General features: G+C 46.6%; 1 protein-coding gene across 1 annotated transcript in view; it reads right to left on the bottom strand.

The window, feature by feature from the left end:
• The window catches only part of CBFA2T3 (CBFA2/RUNX1 partner transcriptional co-repressor 3), a 353,436-nt gene extending 333,597 nt beyond the window's left edge, over window positions 1-19,839 (bottom strand). The window contains exon 1 of the mRNA XM_086945802.1: window positions 19,618-19,839. Coding sequence (XP_086801928.1) covers window positions 19,618-19,774 — 157 coding nt within the window. The 5' untranslated portion in view covers window positions 19,775-19,839. The remainder of the gene's footprint in view (window positions 1-19,617) is intronic.
• Between the last annotated feature and the right edge of the window lie 3,342 nt (window positions 19,840-23,181).

Genomic DNA, 23,181 nt, shown 5'->3' with positions numbered 1-23,181 from the left:
TATATATATATATATATATATATATATATATATATATATATATATATATATATATATATATATATATATATATATATATATATACATATATATATATTCTCTCGTCAGGCTAAGACGTGGCCTTTCGTCCTCCCATAGTACGCCCCCTCACAAGCCTTCAATTTGTGCCGGGTAAACAGGGCCGCAGATGGCCGGTTCCTCGGGAGGCCTGTGCCACCTTTGGAAAACAAGCCGCGCGCCCTGCGTCCCATCCGCAGCTGGTGAGCTGGGTGGCACGCGGTGCCCTTGCCCGTCTCAGCAGCAGGTGCTAGCCCTCGCTAAAACTCCCCTCAGCTTCCCTCACTCGGCAGCTGTCTGCTCTTCGTCGAAGGTCCGGGATGTTGCAGGCCGTGTTGATGTTTGCAAAAGAGAATCAACAGCCCCGCCTGTGTGTGTCAACAGACGGAAGCCGGTGCCCCTGCGCGAGCACCGGCGGCGGGCAAGTCTGTGGCCGCGTGACGTAAGATGCGGTAGGGGCCGGAAGTCGCGCGCAGTGTCTTGCACATGCCGTAGGGCTGCCCTGCGAGCTTAACGGCGAAGTTCCGGTTTGGAAATCGAGCGGTTTGTAATCAGCTTTGCAAAAAAGTAAGGTGTTATTTATGCCAGCGGCACCCTCCAACGCCAGGTGGCAAATGACATCATACCGGGCTTGTAATTCTAGTCCGGTCAAATAAAGCCAAGTCAAAATAGCGTTATTTCGGCTGTTGTTATCACAAAATCATGAAATGACCATGCAGAGAGTTCTCTTTGAAAAATAGAAAAACATGACCACAATGAAAAACGTCTGCAGTATCAGAAAAGTTGGTGAAGCAAATGTAAAATAGGCCTACGGAATAAAGTTGTCATGTGACCTGTAAACTCAAAGCTTGCGATTCCTTCTAGGTGCATAAGTGAATTAATGAACAGGAATTGACACGTCTACATTGAATGAAGCCATGGATCGTCAATACAGGTGCTGAGCCTGTTTTTCCTGCTCCTTATGCAGTGAAAACAGTGTATTCAGGAGTCACTACAAAGTTGTTACACACCAAGGTACATCTAAACGGTCTTTGTCATACAATACACTGGTCTTCACAGATAATTAGCACCGGTAAAGCAATGTTTATTAAGGTATTTTACTGCATACAACAAATATACACAATAACATTCACCACACAATTACATAACATTATGTTTAACAGCTATTAGGCACCGAACTATGCCAATTGCAACGTCAAAACAATTCATATCAGATAAAAGACCTATAGCAGATTGCATTGTAAAGCTTTAGTACTTTCTAAAAAACGGTTTAATAACATTCCTAAGGGTATTACAAAATATAGGACAGTCAATACGTGGCAGATGGAACACTTGGGGTAAAGTGCACATAGACAAATCCTTTTTCTTGCCTTACCTTTAAACAAATATTTAGGATAGTGAATATTGGATTGCACCCCAAACAGATCTTTAACGCTTCAGATCGTAATATTGGATCCAGTAATGTATGTGTCTTGTAAAGCGCACTGCTGCCCTGAGGCACCTGTCCTGGCTATCCCTGTGAGATGGTCCCTACTGGGTATATCCAAGGTGGAGCCAGGCATCCCTGGTAAATGTGGGGGGCCGTTGTGGAGATGAGGCAAGCTAATGCCCAGAGTTGCCGAGTGTGATCCCTGGTTAGAGTAGGCACCGAGGCGAGAATTATCGAGTCCGCTGACCCTGGTCCACGACCCTGCCGCATCGGGAATTGAACCCTGGTCCCGGGCCGTTCTCTGCTTCCGGGTCTGCCGCCTCTAACCAGTGAGCCACACCACTCCACATTGGCACTGATACTCAAAGTATGGCATGCCCTCCGAACCTTTACATGTGGCCCTCTGGTCAACAGCAGCACTAGGCTGCTCTTTTTCGACACAGTTACTGAGGTTGAGAAATATGTTCAATAAAGGGGCACACATTTATTTACAGCTTAACTGAACTTAAAGGAAGTAATTAAGGTGTTATGCACCATTTACATTTCGGAACACCTTCAGTTTTTAAAGACATGTCGCAACTGTAAAAAGCAGAAGTGTTTTGTCTTAGTACATTAGATTATATAGGTGCACTGAGATTTTTTTCTTTAAAGTGATAGTTTGCTAAGATGAATTTAGAACCATTCATGCTTCCCCTTCACCCTGGTAACACTGCAAATAGTGAACTAAGAGGCAAGTCAGTTATGTTTACCATCTGAGTAACCAGGGTTCCTTTTATACATGGATGACATTATAGTTTAGCAAATAAACGCAAGAGGTTTCATACAGTGCACATCCTGTAGTCATGTATTTCGAGATTCTCTTATATATATTAATGAGAAAAAAGAAGGTAAAGTGAAATAAAACAATTGTCTAGGATCACACAATTTGGTCAAGTGGGGAAGCTGGGCTTGATCCCAGATTTTCTTGCTTCATAATGTGCAATTCAGCCTTTATATGTATCGCTATGCCCACCTTACACCCCCCACCACACCTGCCATCAATGCGGCCCTCAGTCACACGACAGGCAAACCTTTTGGCCCTCTTGAAAATGTTTGCAAGTACCCATGCTTTAAGGTATATGTGTAAGGGTAAATATTTTCATTTTTTAAAGTGTTCTAAAGTGAAGAAGATAGACGCTTCCTAGATATTTGTACTCCTGTGTGAGAGATATACATAGCACAAAGCTTTTTAGGGAAGGTGTCGCATTGAAAAGATCCCATGATGTGATATGTCCCTGCAGGATGTGATTATTTTAAGTTTGCTTATACATTTTAACAGTTCTGTCAACCAATTCGCTTGCTTCGTTGGGTCTCCTTTCTGCAGAGGTATGAAATATTATTCAGATCTTTACTTATAGTTATTTTGTTCAAAAAAGGTAACATTCGAATTCCAGCCATTTCAGCCCAAGACATACAATTTAATTTGCAGCGGTTTGCCTGTATTATTAAGCCCCTAGACACACTAAAAGTTTGTTTCATGCAAGAGCTCGCCTTGCTTCCTGTTGCCACAAACAGTGGTACTTTCTTAAATATTGAGTAAACGCTCTGACCGCAAAGTCAGACAATACCTGGAAACTTTTACTGTGTAAAGCTCCACAATTGTAGCCAAAGCATATTTTCACTTTCCCAACACAATTCCCCCCAGCCAGATGACCTGCTCTACAAGGATGGGGCTTCAGGCTAGAGCAAATGGTGTTTCCCTAAAGTTCTTAGGGCTGTACTAGCACTGAGTGGCAGCAGGGAAAATCAATGGCTCCTGCTCGGCAGTTGTTTCATCTCCTTACTTTAGTGACAGAAGTCATTACCTGAGATTTGCAGCATTGGGAAGGCAGGGGATGGTGTGAGATGTTGCTGAAAGAGACAGTAAGGGGCTCTGAGGGATGCAATCATGACTATGTGCAGTAGGAGGAACGTTGCTGCTGCTAGACAGACCCCTTTTAAGTTCCTATTTTAAGCTGTCTGTTTGAGAAAAGTTCTGTTGACATCTTAGAACCCGCCCACTGCTAACATTGATTGGATTTATTGTTGCTGTCATTTGCCAGCTTCTTATTCATTGGCTTTACTTCCTCTTTATGTGTTTGTTCCTCTACTGGAGCATGGCCACAATACTTGTGTCTTTCCACTGCTTGCTTTTTTGGCCATATTTTTGCCTTTTTCGTTAAGCACTATATGAGAGTGTCTGTGTTTTCCAGCTGTCTCCCTTGTGTAGATTGCTTCCCCATTCCCCTGTGCTAGGTGTTGCTCTCTCTCAATAGGTCTTAAAGGTGAGTTCTATTGACTTTAAAAGCTTGACTTTTTCTGTTGCTCTCAATGCATACCTTGGGTCAGTCATACCAACTACAATAAACCAAAATCTAAGTTTGAGGGAAACCCTTGTCTCTGCTACGCATGTAGTTCTTGAGCAGATTTGCTGTGAGCCACCAACCAGTTGAGAAAGAAGATTCTCGCAATTCTATCTCCTTGACTATGTTTATTGCTCCATCTCCCTGCATTGACATCAAGACTGCATCCTATCGATGGTACATGGTAGGTTTAGACAAAGCTAACTCTCTCTCTCCTACATCTCTTTCCTTCACTCCATTGTTAAACGCAGCCATAAGTTAGCAACATCCCAATTGACACACCCCATGAATGTTAGGCATGACATCAACGTATTTCCCCCATAGGACTCACCTTAAACTCACATGTTACCAAGCACACACAAATAGAGTATAAAAGAGTGCAGTAGAGTGGTGTAGAGTGGAGTGGTGTAGAGTGGAGTGGATAAGAGTACAGTGTCGTAGAGTGGAGTTTCATGGAGTGGAGTTTCATGGAGTGGCATGGAGCGGGGTGGTGTAGAGTGTCGTGGAGTGTTGTAGAGTGGCATAGAGTTTTGTGGAGTGCAGTGGCATAGAGAGGAGTGGCGGAGAGTCAAGGGTTGGAGAGTCGAGATTCGTAGAGTGGAGTTGTGAAAAATAAATACAAACTTGGTGAACATTATCGGCGCCATCTTGCCCCTTTCCAGGCCCATTCGTGCGCGTAAGCGGCAGCCATTTTGAGCACCATGGCCTCCCTGCCCCTCACTAATAGCCAGCGCGTCTCTCTCTCTCTTAACCTCGCAAGCATTCCCCCGCACGCTGACAACCCCCCCCGCTCTCTCATGCCTTGGGTCATAAACCCCTCTCCAGCGCAGCTTCACCACGGAACCCCATCCTGTTCCCAGCGCGACACCTCCCTTCATTCCTTTCATGGCCTCAAACCCTTTTGATGCAAACCCCCTTTTCCTGTGTCCCCGTTTGTCTTCCTCGTTCCCAGGCTGCCACCTGACCCTGCGGATACTGTTTATTACCCCGTACAGTAGGAAGCTTCCCCTCCCCATCAAAAGACCCCCGAACCGATCAAAGCCCCCACCCCATGAGATCCGATCAACCCCACGCATTCCGTGAATCGGCGGAATGCCCTGCTGTGCGACCACCATCACCTGTTGTGACCGGGGTGGGGAATCCAACTGTAAATGTATGTGGGAACGGGTCTGGAGGGGAGATTCCGAGGATGTTCTTTCAAGTATTAAAATATTACGAGAATGTGTTATGTGCAATAAAGGTCGTAAACTCTAGTATAAGAGGCCCGGCTTCAGAGATGTGGTTAGAGCACCTCGTGACGATACTTGCTGTCTGAATTGATGTGTTCTCCTCCGGAGAGAATAAAATCCTCGTTTCCCGCCTTCCAGTCTCCAGCGCCTGCTTCTTCATTGATTAATATTGGTGGGTCATAGAGGCGATACCGCCGGGCAACATAAAAGGGTCTTTGGTTACCGGTTGTCTTTGGAACCCTTTTTAACAATTGGCGTCCCAAACGTGGGGCCCATCAGCGACTCGTGGATCCAGTGGGAGAGGTCCTGACGACAGAGTGAACGACTGCAACGATCGGAAGGTACCCTGTCCGATAGACCCTCGTCTGACAGCCGATCATCCGAACTTCACTGGTTCCGAACAGACCTCTCTCGAGTGATCTGCGGTCCTGACTGGGAACCATCAGGAGTGCCACGAGAAGTACGAAGAGAAGAGGACGATCGGGCGCTGGATTCGGAAGACGAGAAACTGTCCATGCGGTCCGGGTAAGGTCGTGTAAACACGACGAATTGCGAAAGTGATAGATAATTGAAAGAAATTGATAATTGTTGTGAAAATACTAGTATTACTCTTTGTTAATTTATTGGAGATTCACTGTCTACAAACGGAGAAACAACAGGCTCTCCCTTTATAAACAGCGAAGGATAGGTACGCACCCGTCGGACCTATTTTTCTCCCCCACTGAACAATTGCCCCTTCGCCCCATTGATTAACTGTTATAGATTGTTTTCTGGAGATTCTCTGTCTGAAAACAGGGAAGATTAGGTCCCCTCTTTACAGATAGTGACAGGGTAGGTGACGCGAACCTTTGCGAGCCTACTTATTCTCCCCATTGACCATATTGATTTTTTATTTTTGACCTAACGTTGATTGATTGCTCAGAATTGGTTCATGAGGTATTCACTACGTGCAAACAACGTAGAATAGAAATATTCTGTCTAGTCTTTGCGCGCAGTGATAAGATAGGTAGTGCTGATTATTATCCCATTGTGATCCGTCATGCCTGTCTTCTCCCCACTGGTCAGTAGCCTGTTTAACCCGGACCGCTTATTAGAGGTGAACCATCCGGCTCCGCTGGAAGGCACCCCTAATAAGGACATGTTCATGAAGCATGGATTAATTGCTATAGCCTATAGTGAGCTGTGGCATAAATATATACGAAAAAGGATCGAGAAAGACAGTGGCCACTGAGAGGATCCTTTGATCTCGACAAAATAGAAACAGTAGAAATAGCCCTTCGTAGGAATGAAACAACACCTATTATGCTCGATAGTCTCGGTATGTGGCGCAAAGAAGCCACGCAACGAAGGGAAAGCGACGAATTTAGAAAAGGTGAAGGGACACGACGGACAAACCTCCAAACGTCTAGTAGGCAAAGGGAAGGGCCAGCGATGGCACAGCCCCGAGGAGTAGACATGAAAAGCGAATGGTGTAAGGGGATGTGCCGACAAGCCAACCCCGGAACACAACGACCTGAAGGTAATCCCCCGACATTACGCACAGGACGGACAGATTTAAAACAAAACCAATGTGCTTTCTGTAAATGTCTTGGACACTGGAAAGCCCAATGCCCGACTCTGCAAAGCATAGGTAAGAATGAAGGGGTGACAGAAAGGACGGACCGACAGAAAGGAAAAAGACGTGAGATAAAAACCAATCAGACTAGTGCAGACAGAACAGACAGGACCACCCCGTTCGATTATGCTCGGTGGCACAGATTTCGTCAGACAAATTTTAACGACATGTTGGAGTTCTGGGACTGATTGCTCTCTGTTGCTCCCCCACTCTGAAAAACAAACACAACTGCAGGTCAGTGTAAACAACCCCCCGTTAGAGAAAAGATTCAAGAAAGCCAAGCGTCTATTATATAACTTAGGATTTAATTACGGTAAAACACACAACCAACAGTAAATAGAATAACTAGTAGAACTCTCTAAAAAGCAAACTTGACTAATAGGAAAAATACAAAACATGTTATGCTCACTCCGGAAGTCCTCGAAACGTAATGGCCCTTTCGATGGTCCCGCCCATCCGAAACACATAGCACGTGTGGGGCGGGGCCTGCCAGCAACCATGGGCCAAAAAGAGATCGCTGGCGAGAAGGTACTGGAGACTCCACCAAGCAGGCAATGAAATGGTCTTCCCATACTGCCCTTCCAGGGATGGCGTCCCCCGGGCCGCGAGTAGGGAGGGGGCGGATGAAAATGACCCCCTCCCTCATATCTCCTGGTCCGGCCATCACGAATTCCTCCATCGAACGGATGCAGGGTGGGCAGGGAGGAAGAGGCGACGCGGACGAGCCTCTTCCACCTCCACAGGTAGGAGGCTTCCCTGCCCTGGCCCGACGCCGATGTCCTCCAGCCGGGCGACGGCCATATACCTACGCTGCACAGGAAATATAATGTCCGGCTGGTATATTTCCGCAACACAGGACATACAATGCCCGACTCGTATATTTTCTCAGTACAGGACATACAAGACCCGGCTGGTATACTTGCGTAGTACAGGACATACAATGTCCGACGGGCATATTTACGGAGTACCGGATGTACAGTGGTCCCCCAAGAGTCGGAATCAGGGGTGTAGGGTGGTCATCATGTGCGCCCCTGATTCCAAGAGACGGCGTAGGATGCACCGGGAGAGGAAGACGGCACGGTGAGCCTCCCTCACCTCCCCAGATGAAGGCTCCACTGCTGCACCCTGGCGCCCCGAACCAAAATGTCCTGCTCCAACCGCATGATGCTCTGTTTTTCGCCATCACAAGAAGTTTTCCTCCGCTCCTGATGGATACGGCAAAGGTTGCTGCAGGGCCTCAAAATGGCGTCTGGGCCCTTGAAAGGCGGGTCTAGGCCGCTGGAGTAACTTTGTCCGAAATTGCAACTCGGGCGCTTGCCCACCTGGGCGCAAGCCCCCACCATCGACAAAACATCCCCTCGACTTTGAAGATTCTACCAAAGTCCCAAGAGCCCTCGGCCCCTTCAGGCTTCCGGTGAGGAACAGCTGCATTGATCTCAAATGAAATAACCACGGCACAGCAACAAGATGGCGGTGCTCTCGTGTCTGCATCAGCTTCCGTCTGAACCACCCAGGAACATTATGGGCTAACGAACTCGAGCAAGTTCCGGCTGAACATCAACATGACCCGGTAAGAGAGACTTTACCCCCTCCCTCTCTTGATTGACGGTCCACACCACCAGCCCCTTTGTTAGCACAGTTTTCTTTTGGACTACCGAAAGGGACTCTGGTCCAACCGCCAATTGTCGGGGATATTTTGCCCCTGATGCTACTTCCGGACTAAACCGGCCTCGCCCAAAATGGCGCTGGTATCAATGGAACTTACGGGTGCCTCATGGTGTTCCTTAGCTAATGAAACTTGATGTACTAAGATATATATGTATATATATGAACCATTGCGCACTCAATGTTAAAGGGAGGAGGGTGCACTTGGCAAACATTTAAGAAGAGGTTCTGTAAAAATGTTGATTTCAATGAACAATTTATTTTTGATATTTGTTGTAACTGATACATAACATCGCTCATGATGCACGCCCGCGGTTTGCATTTAGGAAATGTGATTACGATGAGCTTGACTGTGTTTCCATCTATGAACTGAAATGCCCCTGATTCCTTCGTCACGCAATGAAATGTTTTTGGTTACTTACAAATAATTAATTAGACCTTTTTACATGTTCTTGTACTACAAAATAACCCCCTACTGTATGTGCTTCCATCGACGACATGTCAGGCCAAAATATGAATTGCGCTCTCACCTTTTACGTACTGAATAACTCTACAAATAAAAGTCTTAGAAGCTATGGATAGGCTCCGCGTACTTTTGTAAATACGGGTATCGGTGGGAGGGTTTTTCTGTGCGCAACTGTTCTGCTCTCTTTTTAAGGTTATCCGAGAAATGGTTGTTCGGCCCTGGGTTGATGGTCAAAACGAAGGTATGATACGCTGCTTATGAAGAAGGACCTCGACTTCAGAGAATGGGTAAAGTAAAATGGTGTGATTGATAAATTGCTATAAGGATATGGTGGTCGAAGGTACTAAGGTACAGGGTTGAACAAAGAACTGGTATGCCTTAAGAACATCACAGCTTTGGGAATGATTTTGGGACCCCGATGACCGGATACATCTACGAAACCGGGTACCTCGCGCTAGGCACCTCTGATTCCTCTTTTTAGCGTTTTTCACTACACACGATCCTTAACGCCATCCTCGAACCTCCCCATGAACCACCTATCACATTGCCTGCCCCCATGACTTTAAGAAACCAGAACCCTAAGGGATTATATCCCGAAGAGACAAGTACGATTATGTGGTAAGTAAAGGATTTTCGTGCCCTTACATTTGATGTGTTCGAATGTTGTCCCCCTACCCCCCCCCTTTTTCTCCCCCTTTTTCCCTCTGCAGGTTACATTAGAATCCCGATTAGAGTATCATAAGGGATCTGGAACCACGTCACGCCCGATGCATGAAGACGGACTAGCGCTACAAAATGGCACAACAAGGACGCTCTCACGACCTTTTTACCAAATCTAACGCTTTTCTGTCCCAAAACCGCATGCTTCCCACCTCCTAACACAGACCCGAAACGTCTAACGTTGGGTAACGCACTGAATAGCCCAAACAATACACGGTCATTCTCTATGTCACACGTGTACTGTTCGGCCTATTGTCTCTCTCTCTCTCTCTCTCTCTCTCTCTCTCTCTCTCTCTCTCTCTCTTTCTCTCACTCACTCTTCCACCCCTCCACACTTTCCCTCTTCCTAGCAACTGGCACCTAATTGGCGAACCTGGTGCACCTCCTGATTGGCCCCAAATACCACAAGTATTTGTGCAAATCTGTCCTAAATAAAATTGTATTGGTACCACGTTACTACCTCTCCTTTTCTACTAAAATATGGATGAAATTTAAATTGGCCGATAGGAAAGGGACAGGTAAGACGAATAGGGTTCCCTAAATTTGACCCACTCTCAGGGAACTCTTTGTCAGTGGCTCCTATGATAAAAATGTGTCTGTGGTGATGCGACCATCCCCATTGAAAATTGTCTCCGTACCCCAAGCTGTAAGAAATGATCGAGACACCCCCATCTACCCAAAATGCCCCCAGTTTGGTATCCATCAGATCCCTCCTTCCCCGAGGATAAGTTTAATAATTATTGCAAACCACCCCTCCCGAGTTTTTGTAGTAACCAGGTTGCGAGGATTTATATAGAAAGTTAGAAGGATGTGTGCAAAGTTGAAAATTAGATTGAAAAACGAAAGAACTTGTTGCAGTAGGCATGGTTGAAAATAAGATGTTTTTATGTAATGCAGACTCGTTTAGCCTATGTTCATCCCTCAGAAGGATGCTTATCAGACTATGGTGAATAGCACGTTGCACTTTTTGTAAAATACAAGGCCCTGAAGACTAGCCTAGCCTTGCAAGACTCGTACTAGAGAAATGGGTCTCTGCCAGAAGAACTGACATCTACTATAATAGACATATGACAAATGAACGTAATAATCATCAAAGCGTCAAAGAATTAGCCAACAAAAGGAAGTTGCAAGGAATCCAGCAAACCCATCATCAATTGTTTATACGTAAGCCGCAAAAATCTCAAATGTAGCGAGTGCTTACGCTAGTCGCTTGGTGTTGGGAAAGAAAATAGATTCATGTAATTACCTTTTTCTGCAAAATCTCTAAAGACTGTCTTTTCAACACTCATTTAAGGATATCACTGTCGGAGGAGAAAGAGACCGGATGTGGGAGCACGCGGCCTGACTGCGGATTGTGGAACGTCAGCAACGGAGGCCAAGGCGAGACCACGGCAGTAAGGAGTCGCAGGACGGGGCACTGTTTCAAACAAAGCTAAGGAAAGGGCTGACCTGAAGCCCCTGCTCTATGATCAACGTGTGCCAAAAAGCCCCCGCTCTCTGAACATGGTCTCGGACTCGCCTGACGCAAAACTCTCCGCCCCCCCCCCCTGATCTGTTCCCGACTTGGCCTTGCTCCATCCCCTCTTCCTCCGACCTACCATAAGGACTGTTCACACCCGCACCTTTCCACCCGAACTCCCAAGTTCCTCCAAATCCTACTGAGCTACCCAGAGAAGAGTACTCCCTACGTCAGAAGGGAGGGAGCTCCGACTAAGTAGACCACGAACTGTGTTAAATCCCAGAACGGTGACCTAGAACTCCACCAAGGGTCGCCCCCGAAGAAAAGATAAACAAAGTCTGTGGTTCTGCCCGCTACCAAGCACCTTGGAGATGATGGAAGCAACAGGAAATGCCCACCACAGAGACTCAAGAAACGAACTGATCTCACAATTACCCCCAACGACTCGATCCACATGAACATTTCTGTTGATAGGTAATCCAGGTGTTCAACAGTGCCGACAGAAGACGACAAAAGGACAACGAAGAACTCTGATATTTTTACTGTATCTCCTTTCTCTCCCAATCACCATTGGACCGACTATGCACCCACCGTATACAAAAAGGACTTATTTATATGATAATTTACCAGTTCTTATTCTATGATCTGTACCCAACGCCCTCGCTACGTGATTCTAGTCTGATATTTCATTACGATGACTTTTTCCTGCAACCAACTTAACAATGAACCCGCCTACTGACTGATGAGATTTTTCAATATGATGTTTATAATGTGATGTTTACGTACAGTTCTTTCACCCAAGTCCCCTCTCCCTTACTTATGATCACTGCATATAGGGGTAGATAGGAAATAGGCCAGCAAGATGTCTTGGAAATGTTAAAGGGAGGACTGTGAAAAATAAATACAAACTTGGTGAACATTATCGGCGCCATCTTGCCCCTTTCCAGGCCCATTCGTGCGCGTAAGCGGCAGCCATTTTGAGCACCATGGCCTCCCTGCCCCTCACTAATAGCCAGCGCGTCTCTCTCTCTCTTAACCTCGCAAGCATTCCCCCGCACGCTGACAACCCCCCCGCTCTCTCATGCCTTGGGTCATAAACCCCTCTCCAGCGCAGCTTCACCACGGAACCCCATCCTGTTCCCAGCGCGACACCTCCCTTCATTCCTTTCATGGCCTCAAACCCTTTTGATGCAAACCCCCTTTTCCTGTGTCCCCGTTTGTCTTCCTCGTTCCCAGGCTGCCACCTGACCCTGCGGATACTGTTTATTACCCCGTACAGTAGGAAGCTTCCCCTCCCCATCAAAAGACCCCCGAACCGATCAAAGCCCCCACCCCATGAGATCCGATCAACCCCACGCATTCCGTGAATCGGCGGAATGCCCTGCTGTGCGACCACCATCACCTGTTGTGACCGGGGTGGGGAATCCAACTGTAAATGTATGTGGGAACGGGTCTGGAGGGGAGATTCCGAGGATGTTCTTTCAAGTATTAAAATATTACGAGAATGTGTTATGTGCAATAAAGGTCGTAAACTCTAGTATAAGAGGCCCGGCCTCAGAGATGTGGTTAGAGCACCTCGTGACGATACTTGCTGTCTGAATTGATGTGTTCTCCTCCGGAGAGAATAAAATCCTCGTTTCCCGCCTTCCAGTCTCCAGCGCCTGCTTCTTCATTGATTAATATTGGTGGGTCATAGAGGCGATACCGCCGGGCAACATAAAAGGGTCTTTGGTTACCGGTTGTCTTTGGAACCCTTTTTAACAGAGTGGGCTAGAGTGTCATAGAGTGTTGTGGAGTGCTGTGGCATAGAGTGGCATAGAGTTGAGGGTTATACAGTGGAGTGTTGTAGAGTGGAAGATCGTGGAGTGTCGTAGAGAAGAGGGGTGTAGAGTGTAATAGAGTGTTCTTAGAGTGAAAGCTCCTAGACTGGAGATGGATAGAGTGCAGGGGCGAAGAGCAGTGTGGATTAGCATGGAGTGTCGTAGAGCAGAGTGTCATGGAGCAGAGCAGCATAGAGCGAAGGAGAGTAGAGCGAAGGGGCATAGAGTGGAGGGGCATAGTGTGCAGGGGCCTAGAGTGGAGGGGCATAAAGTGCAGGGGCGTAAAGTGGAGTAAAGTGTGGTAGAGTAGAATGGAGTGGCGTAGAGGAGAGTGGAGAAAAGCATTGCAGAGTGGAGGGACATAGAGCAGAGGGGCATAGAGTGGAGACAAACTGCATAGAGTGGCATGGAAGTAACCTCAGGTGTAGTGTGCGTTGCGGGGCTACACAGAGGTCCACGGAGTTGAAAACAAACTCTGTGGAACTCCGCTCCGCCACCCGCCTTCACCCCCATTATAAAAAAGTAATTAAACATTATTAAAACTTTTTTTAACTACTTACCTGGCATGCGGCGTCCCTTGGCTGCCCTCCTCCACTTCTTCGCCATCTCGCTAATCCTTGCGAGAAATGCACATGCGCGGGCGCGCACGCATGCACAGTTTTCACAAGGATTACCGATAGGGCAAAGAAGAGGAGGAGGGCAGCCTGGGGACGCCGCATGCCAGGTAAGTGGTATTAAACACATTTTTTAATAATGTTTTATTTCCTTTTATAATGGGGTGGGTGGAGGCGGGGGCTGGCCAACCCCGCTCCGCTGCGGAGTGTGCAGAGATTTGACTTCTCAGAGTTCTCAGCGGAACGCGGAAAAGGCAATTCTTCGCACACTCCGCGGGTGGAGCAGAGGTCTCCACCCAGGATTGAAGTGTAGAAGAGGGTGAGTGTCGTATAATGAATGGCAGAGAATGGAGTGTCATAGAGTTAAGTGTCATAGAGTGGAGTAAAGTCATAGAGTAAAGTGGCGTAGAATGGAATGGCATAGACTGGCATAGAGTGGATTAGAGTTATGTTGCATAAAGTGGCATTGATATGGCATAGTGTGGAGTGGCGCAGAGTAGCGTAGAGTAGCATAGAGTGGAGTAGAGTGGTGTAAAATGGAGTGGCATAGAGTGGTGTACAGGGGCGTAGAGTGGAGATGGGTGGAGTGGAGTGATGTAGAGTGGAGGGGCGTATCGTGTAGTGCTGAAGAATGGCATAGCATAGAGTGGAGTAAAGTGTCGTAGAATGGAGTTAAGTGTCATAGAGTGGAATATAGTGGAGTGCCATGGAGCAGAGTAGAGAGCAAAGGCATAGAGCAGAGTGGAGTGAAATGTCATGATTGAAGTGGCATGGCGTTGAGTGTCATAGACTGAAGTAAAGTCGCATAAAGTGTAGAAGAGTGGAGTGTGGCATGGAGTGTCATATAGTGTCGTAGAGTGCTGCAGAGTGGAGTGTTAAAGAGTGGAGTGTTGTAGTGTCATGCAGTGTCATACAGTGTCGTAGAGTGGGCTGGCATAGAGAGGAGGAGAGTGGTCTAGAGTGGAGTGGCATAGTGTGGAATAGAGTAGAGTGGGATAGAGTGGAGTGATGCAGAGTGGATTAGAGTGGCATAGAGTGGAGTAGAGTTGTGTAGAGTAGAGTGTCATAGAGTGATGTAGAGTGGAGTGTTGTAAAATGCTGTAGAGTAGTGTGTTGTAGAGTGGAGTTGCACAGAGTGGCATAGAGTGGAGTAGAGTGGGGTAGAGTGGAGTAGAGTGGCATAGAGGGGCATAGAGTGAATTAGAATGTCTTAGAGTGTTGTAGACTGCCATAGAGTGTAGTGGTGTAGTGTGTCATGGAGGGTACCAAAGTAGAGTGGTGTTGAGGGGCGTAGAATGGCAAGGAGTGGAGTAGAGTGTTGTGGTATGTAATGGCATAAAGTGGAATATGCATGGTGTGGTAGGGCACTGCCATTACAGACAACACATTTTTAATTGATATGATCATTATATTTACACAGACACACAGTTTTACTGATAAAACTATACAGTGCATAAATGATAATGTGTGGAAATCGCGACACCTAGTGTATTGATTTGTTTTGATCGTATTAAAATATTTGTTTCCACCACACTCCAGAATTACAAAAAAAGTGTGCTTCAATTGTGCTTTCCTAATTCTGATATATTCTGAAATATTTTTGTTGTACGCTAGAAAAAAGCCTTTTCTTTCACACCCCAGATTGTCAGATAAATCCTCTCACTTTGAAGTCAGAGAAAGAAAAGTCGTCACCAAGATCCCTCACAGGACAGAGTCTATATTTGACCTCTGCATCTGAATGAACAACAAATGTGACAAGATAAAAACAAAATGTAAAGGCCTGTTTACACAAAGCAAGCACTCGGGGAAGAATACAGTAAACAGGCTATACTCCATGGGAGCAACAAAGACTTGCCAGAAAGCCTAAAACAAATAAAGTTAGCAAATAGAAGCAAACAAATGTGAATTACAAACCACAAAGTCAAAGGTAAGCGATGGGTGAACTGCATTTCCAGGGAAGATTTCAGAATGTTCCAATGAAGTCTTTATCAACCAGACAGCTGAGCTTTCTGGTAAGCTTCGACCTAAAAAGCGGTATCATTGTAACCCCTGATCGTGGTCATAAAATTCCAATACAGGTAAATACAAGCCAACTTCTGATACCTCTCCGTTAAGGGTTCGTCTCACTGGTAAGGACTATCTATTACTTCTGGAAGGTATAGCTCAGGTCCCAATAGTCATAATAACAAGTGGCCAATGGTTTTTAGTTTCACTGTAGTCTGCCCTGACCATACTACAGGTTCTATGAAATGTCAAAGGGTTTTCACACACTTTTACATTTGGACACCAATGTCACTTTTCCTGCAGTACACAGAGAAATTAAGATTGAGTTTTGCTCATCGAGTAACGCTTGTGTGGTGATTCTGAACATCCCTGGGTTTGACCCTGGGTTGAACAAAAGCTTAAATGTCCATCAGAATGGGATAGCTAAAATTCAAATCAGGAGAGAGGGGTCACTCTGACTTTCCCTAAAGATCCAGGAGAAATAAGAATAAAGGGCATATTTTACCATGATAGGGACTAATCTGCTTCTTTCTAGGCCTGAAGTATTTGCAGTGGTTCCTCTACAGAAAAGCTGTATTTCTCTGTACATGGTCAACATGTCAACCTCAGTCAACCTATAAAAGCAAGGTGGCATCGACTCTTCTCTGTGCTTCATTTAAGATATGGAGATCTGGGAATGAGACTTATGCCATCTCTAAAACACCTGCGCACAGATACAATCAGGAGACCCCTTCATGCTGCGCCTGAATCAGAGTTTATCTATGTGGTCTCTCTGAGAACCTTGAGCAGTTAACAACTTTGTTAAATCTGCTTTATTAGTAGTAGATGCAACTTTAGATGCAAATAGGGTGGTTGTTTGGGCAAAACTCAGGATTTTGTCATGGCCATGTTTCTCTTAGACTGGTTAAGCAAATCCCTACACGTGTGTTCTTCCCTCTACAACCATTGATATACGATGTACCACGGGAATATGTTGAAACCATAAACCGTACTCATTCAGACAGACCGACATACGTCAGATCTGGTTGTCCGGCCTCACGTTTCTGGCTAATTCTAGATTCTTGAGTAAACCACAGGAGCAGTTGCTTCTTCTCTATCACACTCTGCTGTTTCTGACAGCCTCAAGGCATGGTTCCTTGAGAATAGCACTCAGAAATTATATTTGACCAACATTGGCAGCACTCAAGAAGCCCGGTGAGCCTCCATCCTCTAGCAGTAGCGAAAACAATAGGACTTTCTCTTATCTTAGTCTGCATTACGCATTGTAATCTGAATGTGTTAAGTGCTCTGGACAAGACACTGAATATAGTTATACTTCTCTGATGCCTGTGACAAATGCTGGCAAACTAACCTTTCAAACTCCACATTTGCCAGGAGCAATCAGTAGTTTTCTCAAAAACATTTACACCCTTTCAACAAACACTAAGGGCCTCATTAGGATGTTGGGCCGAAATGCATCCGAAAGCTCATCGGGGGCTTTCTGCCCGACATCAGAGTTTTCCATCTGATGGCCCTATTACGATACTGGCAGTCGGAAGGAAAGTCGCTGGGGAATACCGATGCGCTTCCGACTGGCTGACGGAGCCCGTCGGGGCAGAGGGCGGATCGTAATCCCCAAGTTGGAGGCAGTGCCTGCTCAGGGGATTCCGATGCACGTTTCCGACAGCCTTTCTATGGCGGTCCGACCGCCATAGAAAGGCTGTTTGAAAGTGACTTTGGGGCCGCTAGCAGGGTCCCCTTCCCCTTGGCCCTTCGCTAGGGTGCCTGGGGGGCACCAGTGGTGTCCCCCTAAACATCCCTGTATCATGCCACACGGTGCAGGGATGTTTAAAAACATGAATTTTTCTATTGCAGCTTGTGTTGCGGCCCTTTTCCGACCGCCGCACAAGCTGCAATTAGAAAATGTATATTTCTGACCACCCATAGGGCAGTCGCATCCAAATTCGGTGGGGGGAATGACCGACTAAGAGTCGGGCAGATTTCATCCAGCTACGGTGTTGGTTGGACCCACGTCCGACCGACATTGTAATAGGCCCCTTAGTGATTTTAGACCGCTTTCCATAAACATGTTCTTGTTTCTGAGATCTGAAGGGCAGCCACATGGACTCTGACACATAAAACGTGTTAATGCTCCTCTGTGGGCCTTAGCTTGAGAACACAGACTGCAACCCAATTACTTAATAGATGACCAGGGTGAACCTGTTATTATCTTCAAGCATTCTCGGTTTGATAAGACTTTCCCAAATGTTGGTCCCCAAGTAAAGCAGTATATTAGATCAGGGAAGATTTCCTCAAATCGAGTAACTTAGGTACCTTTCATTCAATTACCCTTCTCCCCTACTGGCAGCCACTCACCTCCTGGTCGCATATATGAATGAATGAATGAAATCCGATTTGTAGCGCGCTACTAAGCCCAATGGGCGTCAAGGCGCCTATTTACAGATACTACTACTTCTGTGTAGCATCTGCTTCTGGGTAACATTCGAAGTGGGGCCTAGGGTTTGATGTGTGTTGGATACATTAAAAAATGGTATGAAAGTCACTCGGAAGGGACTCACAGATTGTAAGCTGTCAACTAAGTGAGTGCATTTCAGTTGCCTAGCTACCACTGTTGAAAGAAGAGTATTTTTAACATCTCCAACTCCTAATTAGCAGTCGTGAGAAAAGTTACCAGTTGTGGCTGAAAGAATGCTAAAAATGACTTCTGGAAACTTAGCCAATGGTTTGCTGAAAGCAGAAAAAACATTATTGGCCTGAAGAGGGAGCTCAAAAATATTTCCTGGCTCAGCCCGTAGTAAAATAATGTACCAGAAGCGGTCACACACTTCGGTGTAATAAACTTAGATAGATCCACTCTGGTGTCAAGATGTGTTTTTTTCGTAAGTTGGTGCATTGACGAAGTGCTTGAGGTAGGTAAGGGAGAGGTTTTCGCTGCCGCAAAGTCAAATAAAGGTGAAACGTGCATTCCGCCTGGTAGAATTTATAGGTCACAATCTACATATTTCATGAATTCTCCTGTATGTGCCTCGGGCACCCCCTTGGCACGCGGCCCTATAAATGCTGCTAGACCCCACTCCCAGGCATAGAGACCTTTACCTGCTGCCACTTCGGGCACAGTGCATCCTATGAAAATCCACCTCTTTACAGTCTGCTTGTTTAACTTGATGGCATCACTTGGGTAAAAGCCCTTTACATGCTGCCAGTTAAGGCCCAAGGCATCCTTTGGGCACACAGCCTGCTCTCTACATGCAACCTGCCAGGCCCATGATGGCACCTTTTGGGCATACTGCACTCCACAAACTGCCAGCTCACGCCCCAGGGATCCCTTTGGGGTGAAGCCCCTATACAGCCTGGCAGTTCATGCCCTGGGCATTCTTTGAGCAGGAAGTATTTTGTAGGATGCAAGTTTACGACCCTGGGCATCATTTAGGCATTCTGTTCTTTACATAGTACCAGTCCACGTGTAAAGGTTGGATAAGATGCACCCCGTTGAGTCGGTATTAACATAAATTGCAATTTAAAGTGCTATAAAGCCGCTGGTCTCTATCAGAAAGCGCTTTATAAAAATACAGCTGTTCTTGAAACCTTAAAAAGGGGTTAGCCATGCTTCCTTCAACAACCAAGGCACCTCAGGCCTCCCTCAAAAACACATTCACTCAGTCACCCTGACCCAGAATGAATGTCAAGGCCTGAGTCAGAAACGTCCGTGCCCCACATTACAAATGTGCACACAAGTCTCAGTTTTCTCTGACAGAAATACTAACACCTCGCCTAGAGGGTCGTGCCACAAAATACACGTGCAAATACAAAGCCCACAAGCAAGTGTACCAACTGCTGTGTTTGTACCAATGACACTAAATGCACGCCTCGGTTTGTATCACTTTGTAAGTCAGAATGAGTTTCTTCTAACAGTTTATCAGTGACTGGGGGCTCTAGGTTTCCGGTTATATTATGGTATGCTTAATGGGGGTGATTGAAAAGTGCACTAGCACAGATCTTTTGGGAAAGAGAGAAGTAAGGCGCCTATCTGAGGTCGCGAGGCGCTTTATTCCAAGCCCTTTCACCCTACGCCAGCCTCAGCCCTCTTCTCCAGAAAGTTCATCTTGCCTTCCTATGGAGAGACCTTCACAGGGTGGCATCATACTGCCCGCTCCTTACCTGGGCCAGGCCTCCGGAAGCTCCTTCCCCAGGTGATGCTGTGGGAGGGCAGCGCGGGACGCCTGCGCGGCGCGGACTTCACTCCAGTCATGAAGGTGGCCCCGCTGACTCCAGAGGCGGCGGCCGTGGGGGCCGGTAAGGCCCGAGCTCTCTTCATCTTCACAGCTCAAGGGGCTTCCTCCTTGGGTGTTGGGTTCGCAGAGCTCACAGGCGGCTTCCTGATGTAGCGCCTCTCCTTGTTCTTGGCGCTTTACCTCGAGTGATCTAGTGGCTTCCACATTTTAGAGGTCCCGGAGGCGCATGGCCTGCAGCTGGCCTTGATGTCTTAGGGGGAAGAGGGTTCACACGAAGCTCGCTGGTCACAGATTGTGTAACAGACTGTTCCACACTCGCCGACTTGTCATCAAATACCTCAGATGAAGAAAGCGTTTATTGGGAGAGAAAAATGCTCATTTTCTAGCTGTTGTGTGCCAAGTTCAGTGGGTCAGCACCCAGCCATTCGAGAAAGTCTAGTAGCCACAGATACCCACAGGAGAGAGGGCCTTAGCTTCTTACAGGGCTCAGGTCCTCCCGGCGACACCAGTTGCCCTTTACAACTGGTCTGGAACTGGTGTCTTCAAACCGCCCAGCTGGAGGCCACAGGTCCGCAGCTGCCGCCTCCTCCAACGAGGCCTCGGGAGTAAGGCGTCCTGGCCCGCGGTGGGGTGGGCACCGCCCGCGATCAAGTGCACATGTGGGAAGGAGACCCGCTCGGGCCCGCCCGGGCAGCAGCTCGCTCTTCCCCCGGCAGGATCCAGCTGCGGCCCTGCCCAGCCCCGTCTTCGCTATCAGTCGTTCCGGCACGGCTATCAACAACTTCCCCTCAGGCACCAGCCTGGCTTCCCCGGCGCTGAGGAAGGCCTTGTTAGTGGGGCCTGCCGGTCAGCCAGCACAGTGCTGTTAGGACTACCAGAAATACAGCTCGGTGGGTTCAGCGCCTACTGCAGAGGACCCTGTCTTACTGTGCACAGACCCAAACCCGGCTGCGCTGGCGGTGCCAATCTTTCATGGAAGATTTGGACGGGAAAATAGGAAGATACAGAAATTTCAAGGTTCGGCCATACTACTATGAAACAAGAAAATCCGGGAAGAGCCAGTGAACTGAAAGGCGAGACAATCTGAACACTTTTCAGAGACTCTGGGATAACCAAGGGTGCTTGCAAGGTGCAAGGGTATGTTTGAAAGGGTGCATATGCAAGCAGTAAACATAAACTTTCTAATAACGAAATGCAAATTCTCGACAATATAAAACATAAATAAACATATAATAGTGCGTACAAATAAAACAAATTAGACCATTCATACACAACAGATAAAATCCCAGAAAGAGCCCGGTTAGAACCTTACCACGAATACAACTGCAGGTATCTTATAAGCAAATCCAGGGAACTCAGCTATCCCTTAAGGATTCACCTTCACTCTAATGTAAGTATGGGAGTAAAGGGATGTCACAAAGGCCTTTCCAAGGAGTGTTTCACATTCTGACCCCTAACTTTAGTTTACCTGCCATTCAGTTTCCTCTGGGTTGGACCCGATCACAAGTAACTTAGCGTCACCGCTAGAGCAAAGCCTTATGGGAGTTTGGAACTTAACCCTCTTTAATAAACTACCATATCTAGCAAATGCCATTACAATATACCTGGGTCTCAAATGAATTTTGGCCATTAATTTGCCATCCAGCCTCATTGGTTGACATTTTTAGGGCTGGGGTTACACAAGAATTTTAATTTAACTAAAAAAGTTTATATAATACACTTACCAACACTGGTTTTCAGCCAACCCTCTTCGTGTATAGTCTATAGCTATGTCATTCACATTTTTCTTTCGATTCCTACAGCATAAAGCACAGGGTAATGGGGCTGGCCCTCCTCGGCCATATGCTAAATTCACTGCGAATGACGACATTCTGCTCTTTCACAATAGTACAGTGACCGAAAGTGCTTCCTGTCTATAACACATTTTTCTTTCGATCACGACAACATGTGCTATTTGAGACACATTTAAAAAAAACTTTTAGCCAACATTTATTTTTTAAATTAGCAATGACCAAGCAGCGCCTCCAAAATAAACACTTTACAAAAACCAGGGCAAAAATAGTAATTTACAAAGCCAAAAACTGGCAGCCAATGCAAAATGGATTGGATTTGTCAATGCTTGTTGTGTGATGTTATTATGTGTTTCAAACCAAATATGGCGTTAATGGCGTTGTGTAAACAGACTGCAAATTTGGTGGTAACTTACCTCGAGTAGTAAGGTAATCAGCCGTGCGGTTCTGTACTCGCACTTTTACAAGGATTCCTATGTTCACATTCCAGTAGCGGGACTGGCTTTGGGGCAAATGGACTATGTTACCTTTACATCCATCTTGAACAGGGACTCAAAAGAGAGGCCGTTGTCTAATATCACTCTCAAATTCCTAAAAGAACCCTTTGGTGATGGTGCCCAGTCCTTACAAATCAGAAATAGGAGCGAGTTTGCACTCCAACCGGACGCACAGCATGCTCTCTGAATATACCACAGACTCTTCCACAGTTTATCTTTATTTCATAAAATTGTATTCCTTGTATTCCTTTATGTTCCTGTTTTTCTTCAAAACTTTTAATCCTGTCACATGTAGGGCACTTATTGTATACAAGCGCTTCTTCTGCAACAAATCTGCCAATCCAGGCCTGTCTTTGAAGCATGATATATATATACATAAACCAGCCTCAAAAATGGATCTCTTTAACCAAATGCATTTCGGGCATTTAATCTCCCTTCCTCAGGGGTTTACTGAAAAGTTTGGAAAAATTCACATTAGTCAACGTTCTGAAACCTGTATACATCATTTAACCCCTCCCATGCTGATGACGGAACCGCTCCGTCATCAGCTACGGTTGGGCTGTGCTGATGACGGAGCGGTTCCGTCATGGCCCGGCCGCCGCGCCTGCGCGGCGCTGATTTCGCGCCTGCGCGGCGCTGATTTCGAGCCTGCGCGGCAGGTTTAATGAGCGGGGCGGGTCATGACGGAACCGCTCCGTCACCAGCACAGCTCAACCGCGGCTGGTGACGGAGCAGTTCTGTCACCAGCATGCGGCCGCCGCGCGGCCGCCCCGCCCCTTTAGCGCTGCGGCGGAATAGCCGCCGCAGCGAAAGGGTTAAACAACTCAGTAAACAATCTATACCCTGCTTTTACTGATAACTAACGTTTTCCCTCTAAAGGTGCAACTGAACGCCATTAAAACTATGCTTTGCGAAGCCTCTAAAATCTTCATAACCATCCCACACTTTGCCCTAATACCCATATATAACCCCACACACCGTTCCAAAACCTGATGTAACATATAACTCCACAATGACCTCTATCCATGTGCCAAACCTCGTTAACCTTCGTCCATACCTGCATCCAATTGACATTGTAATCTCCTCCCCGACGTTTTCCCTCCTTGCACCAAACCATGTTTCCCTCATTTCTGCTGTTTCCTTCATGAATGACGACATTCTTCTCTTTCACAATAGTACAGTGACCGAAAGTGCTTCCCGTCT

This window comes from Lissotriton vulgaris, chromosome 12, assembly GCF_964263255.1.
Source record: "Lissotriton vulgaris chromosome 12, aLisVul1.2, whole genome shotgun sequence".
NCBI lineage: Eukaryota > Metazoa > Chordata > Amphibia > Caudata > Salamandridae > Lissotriton > Lissotriton vulgaris.
Note: the sequence above shows the minus strand (reverse complement) of the source record. Positions and strands in the feature narration are given on the sequence as shown.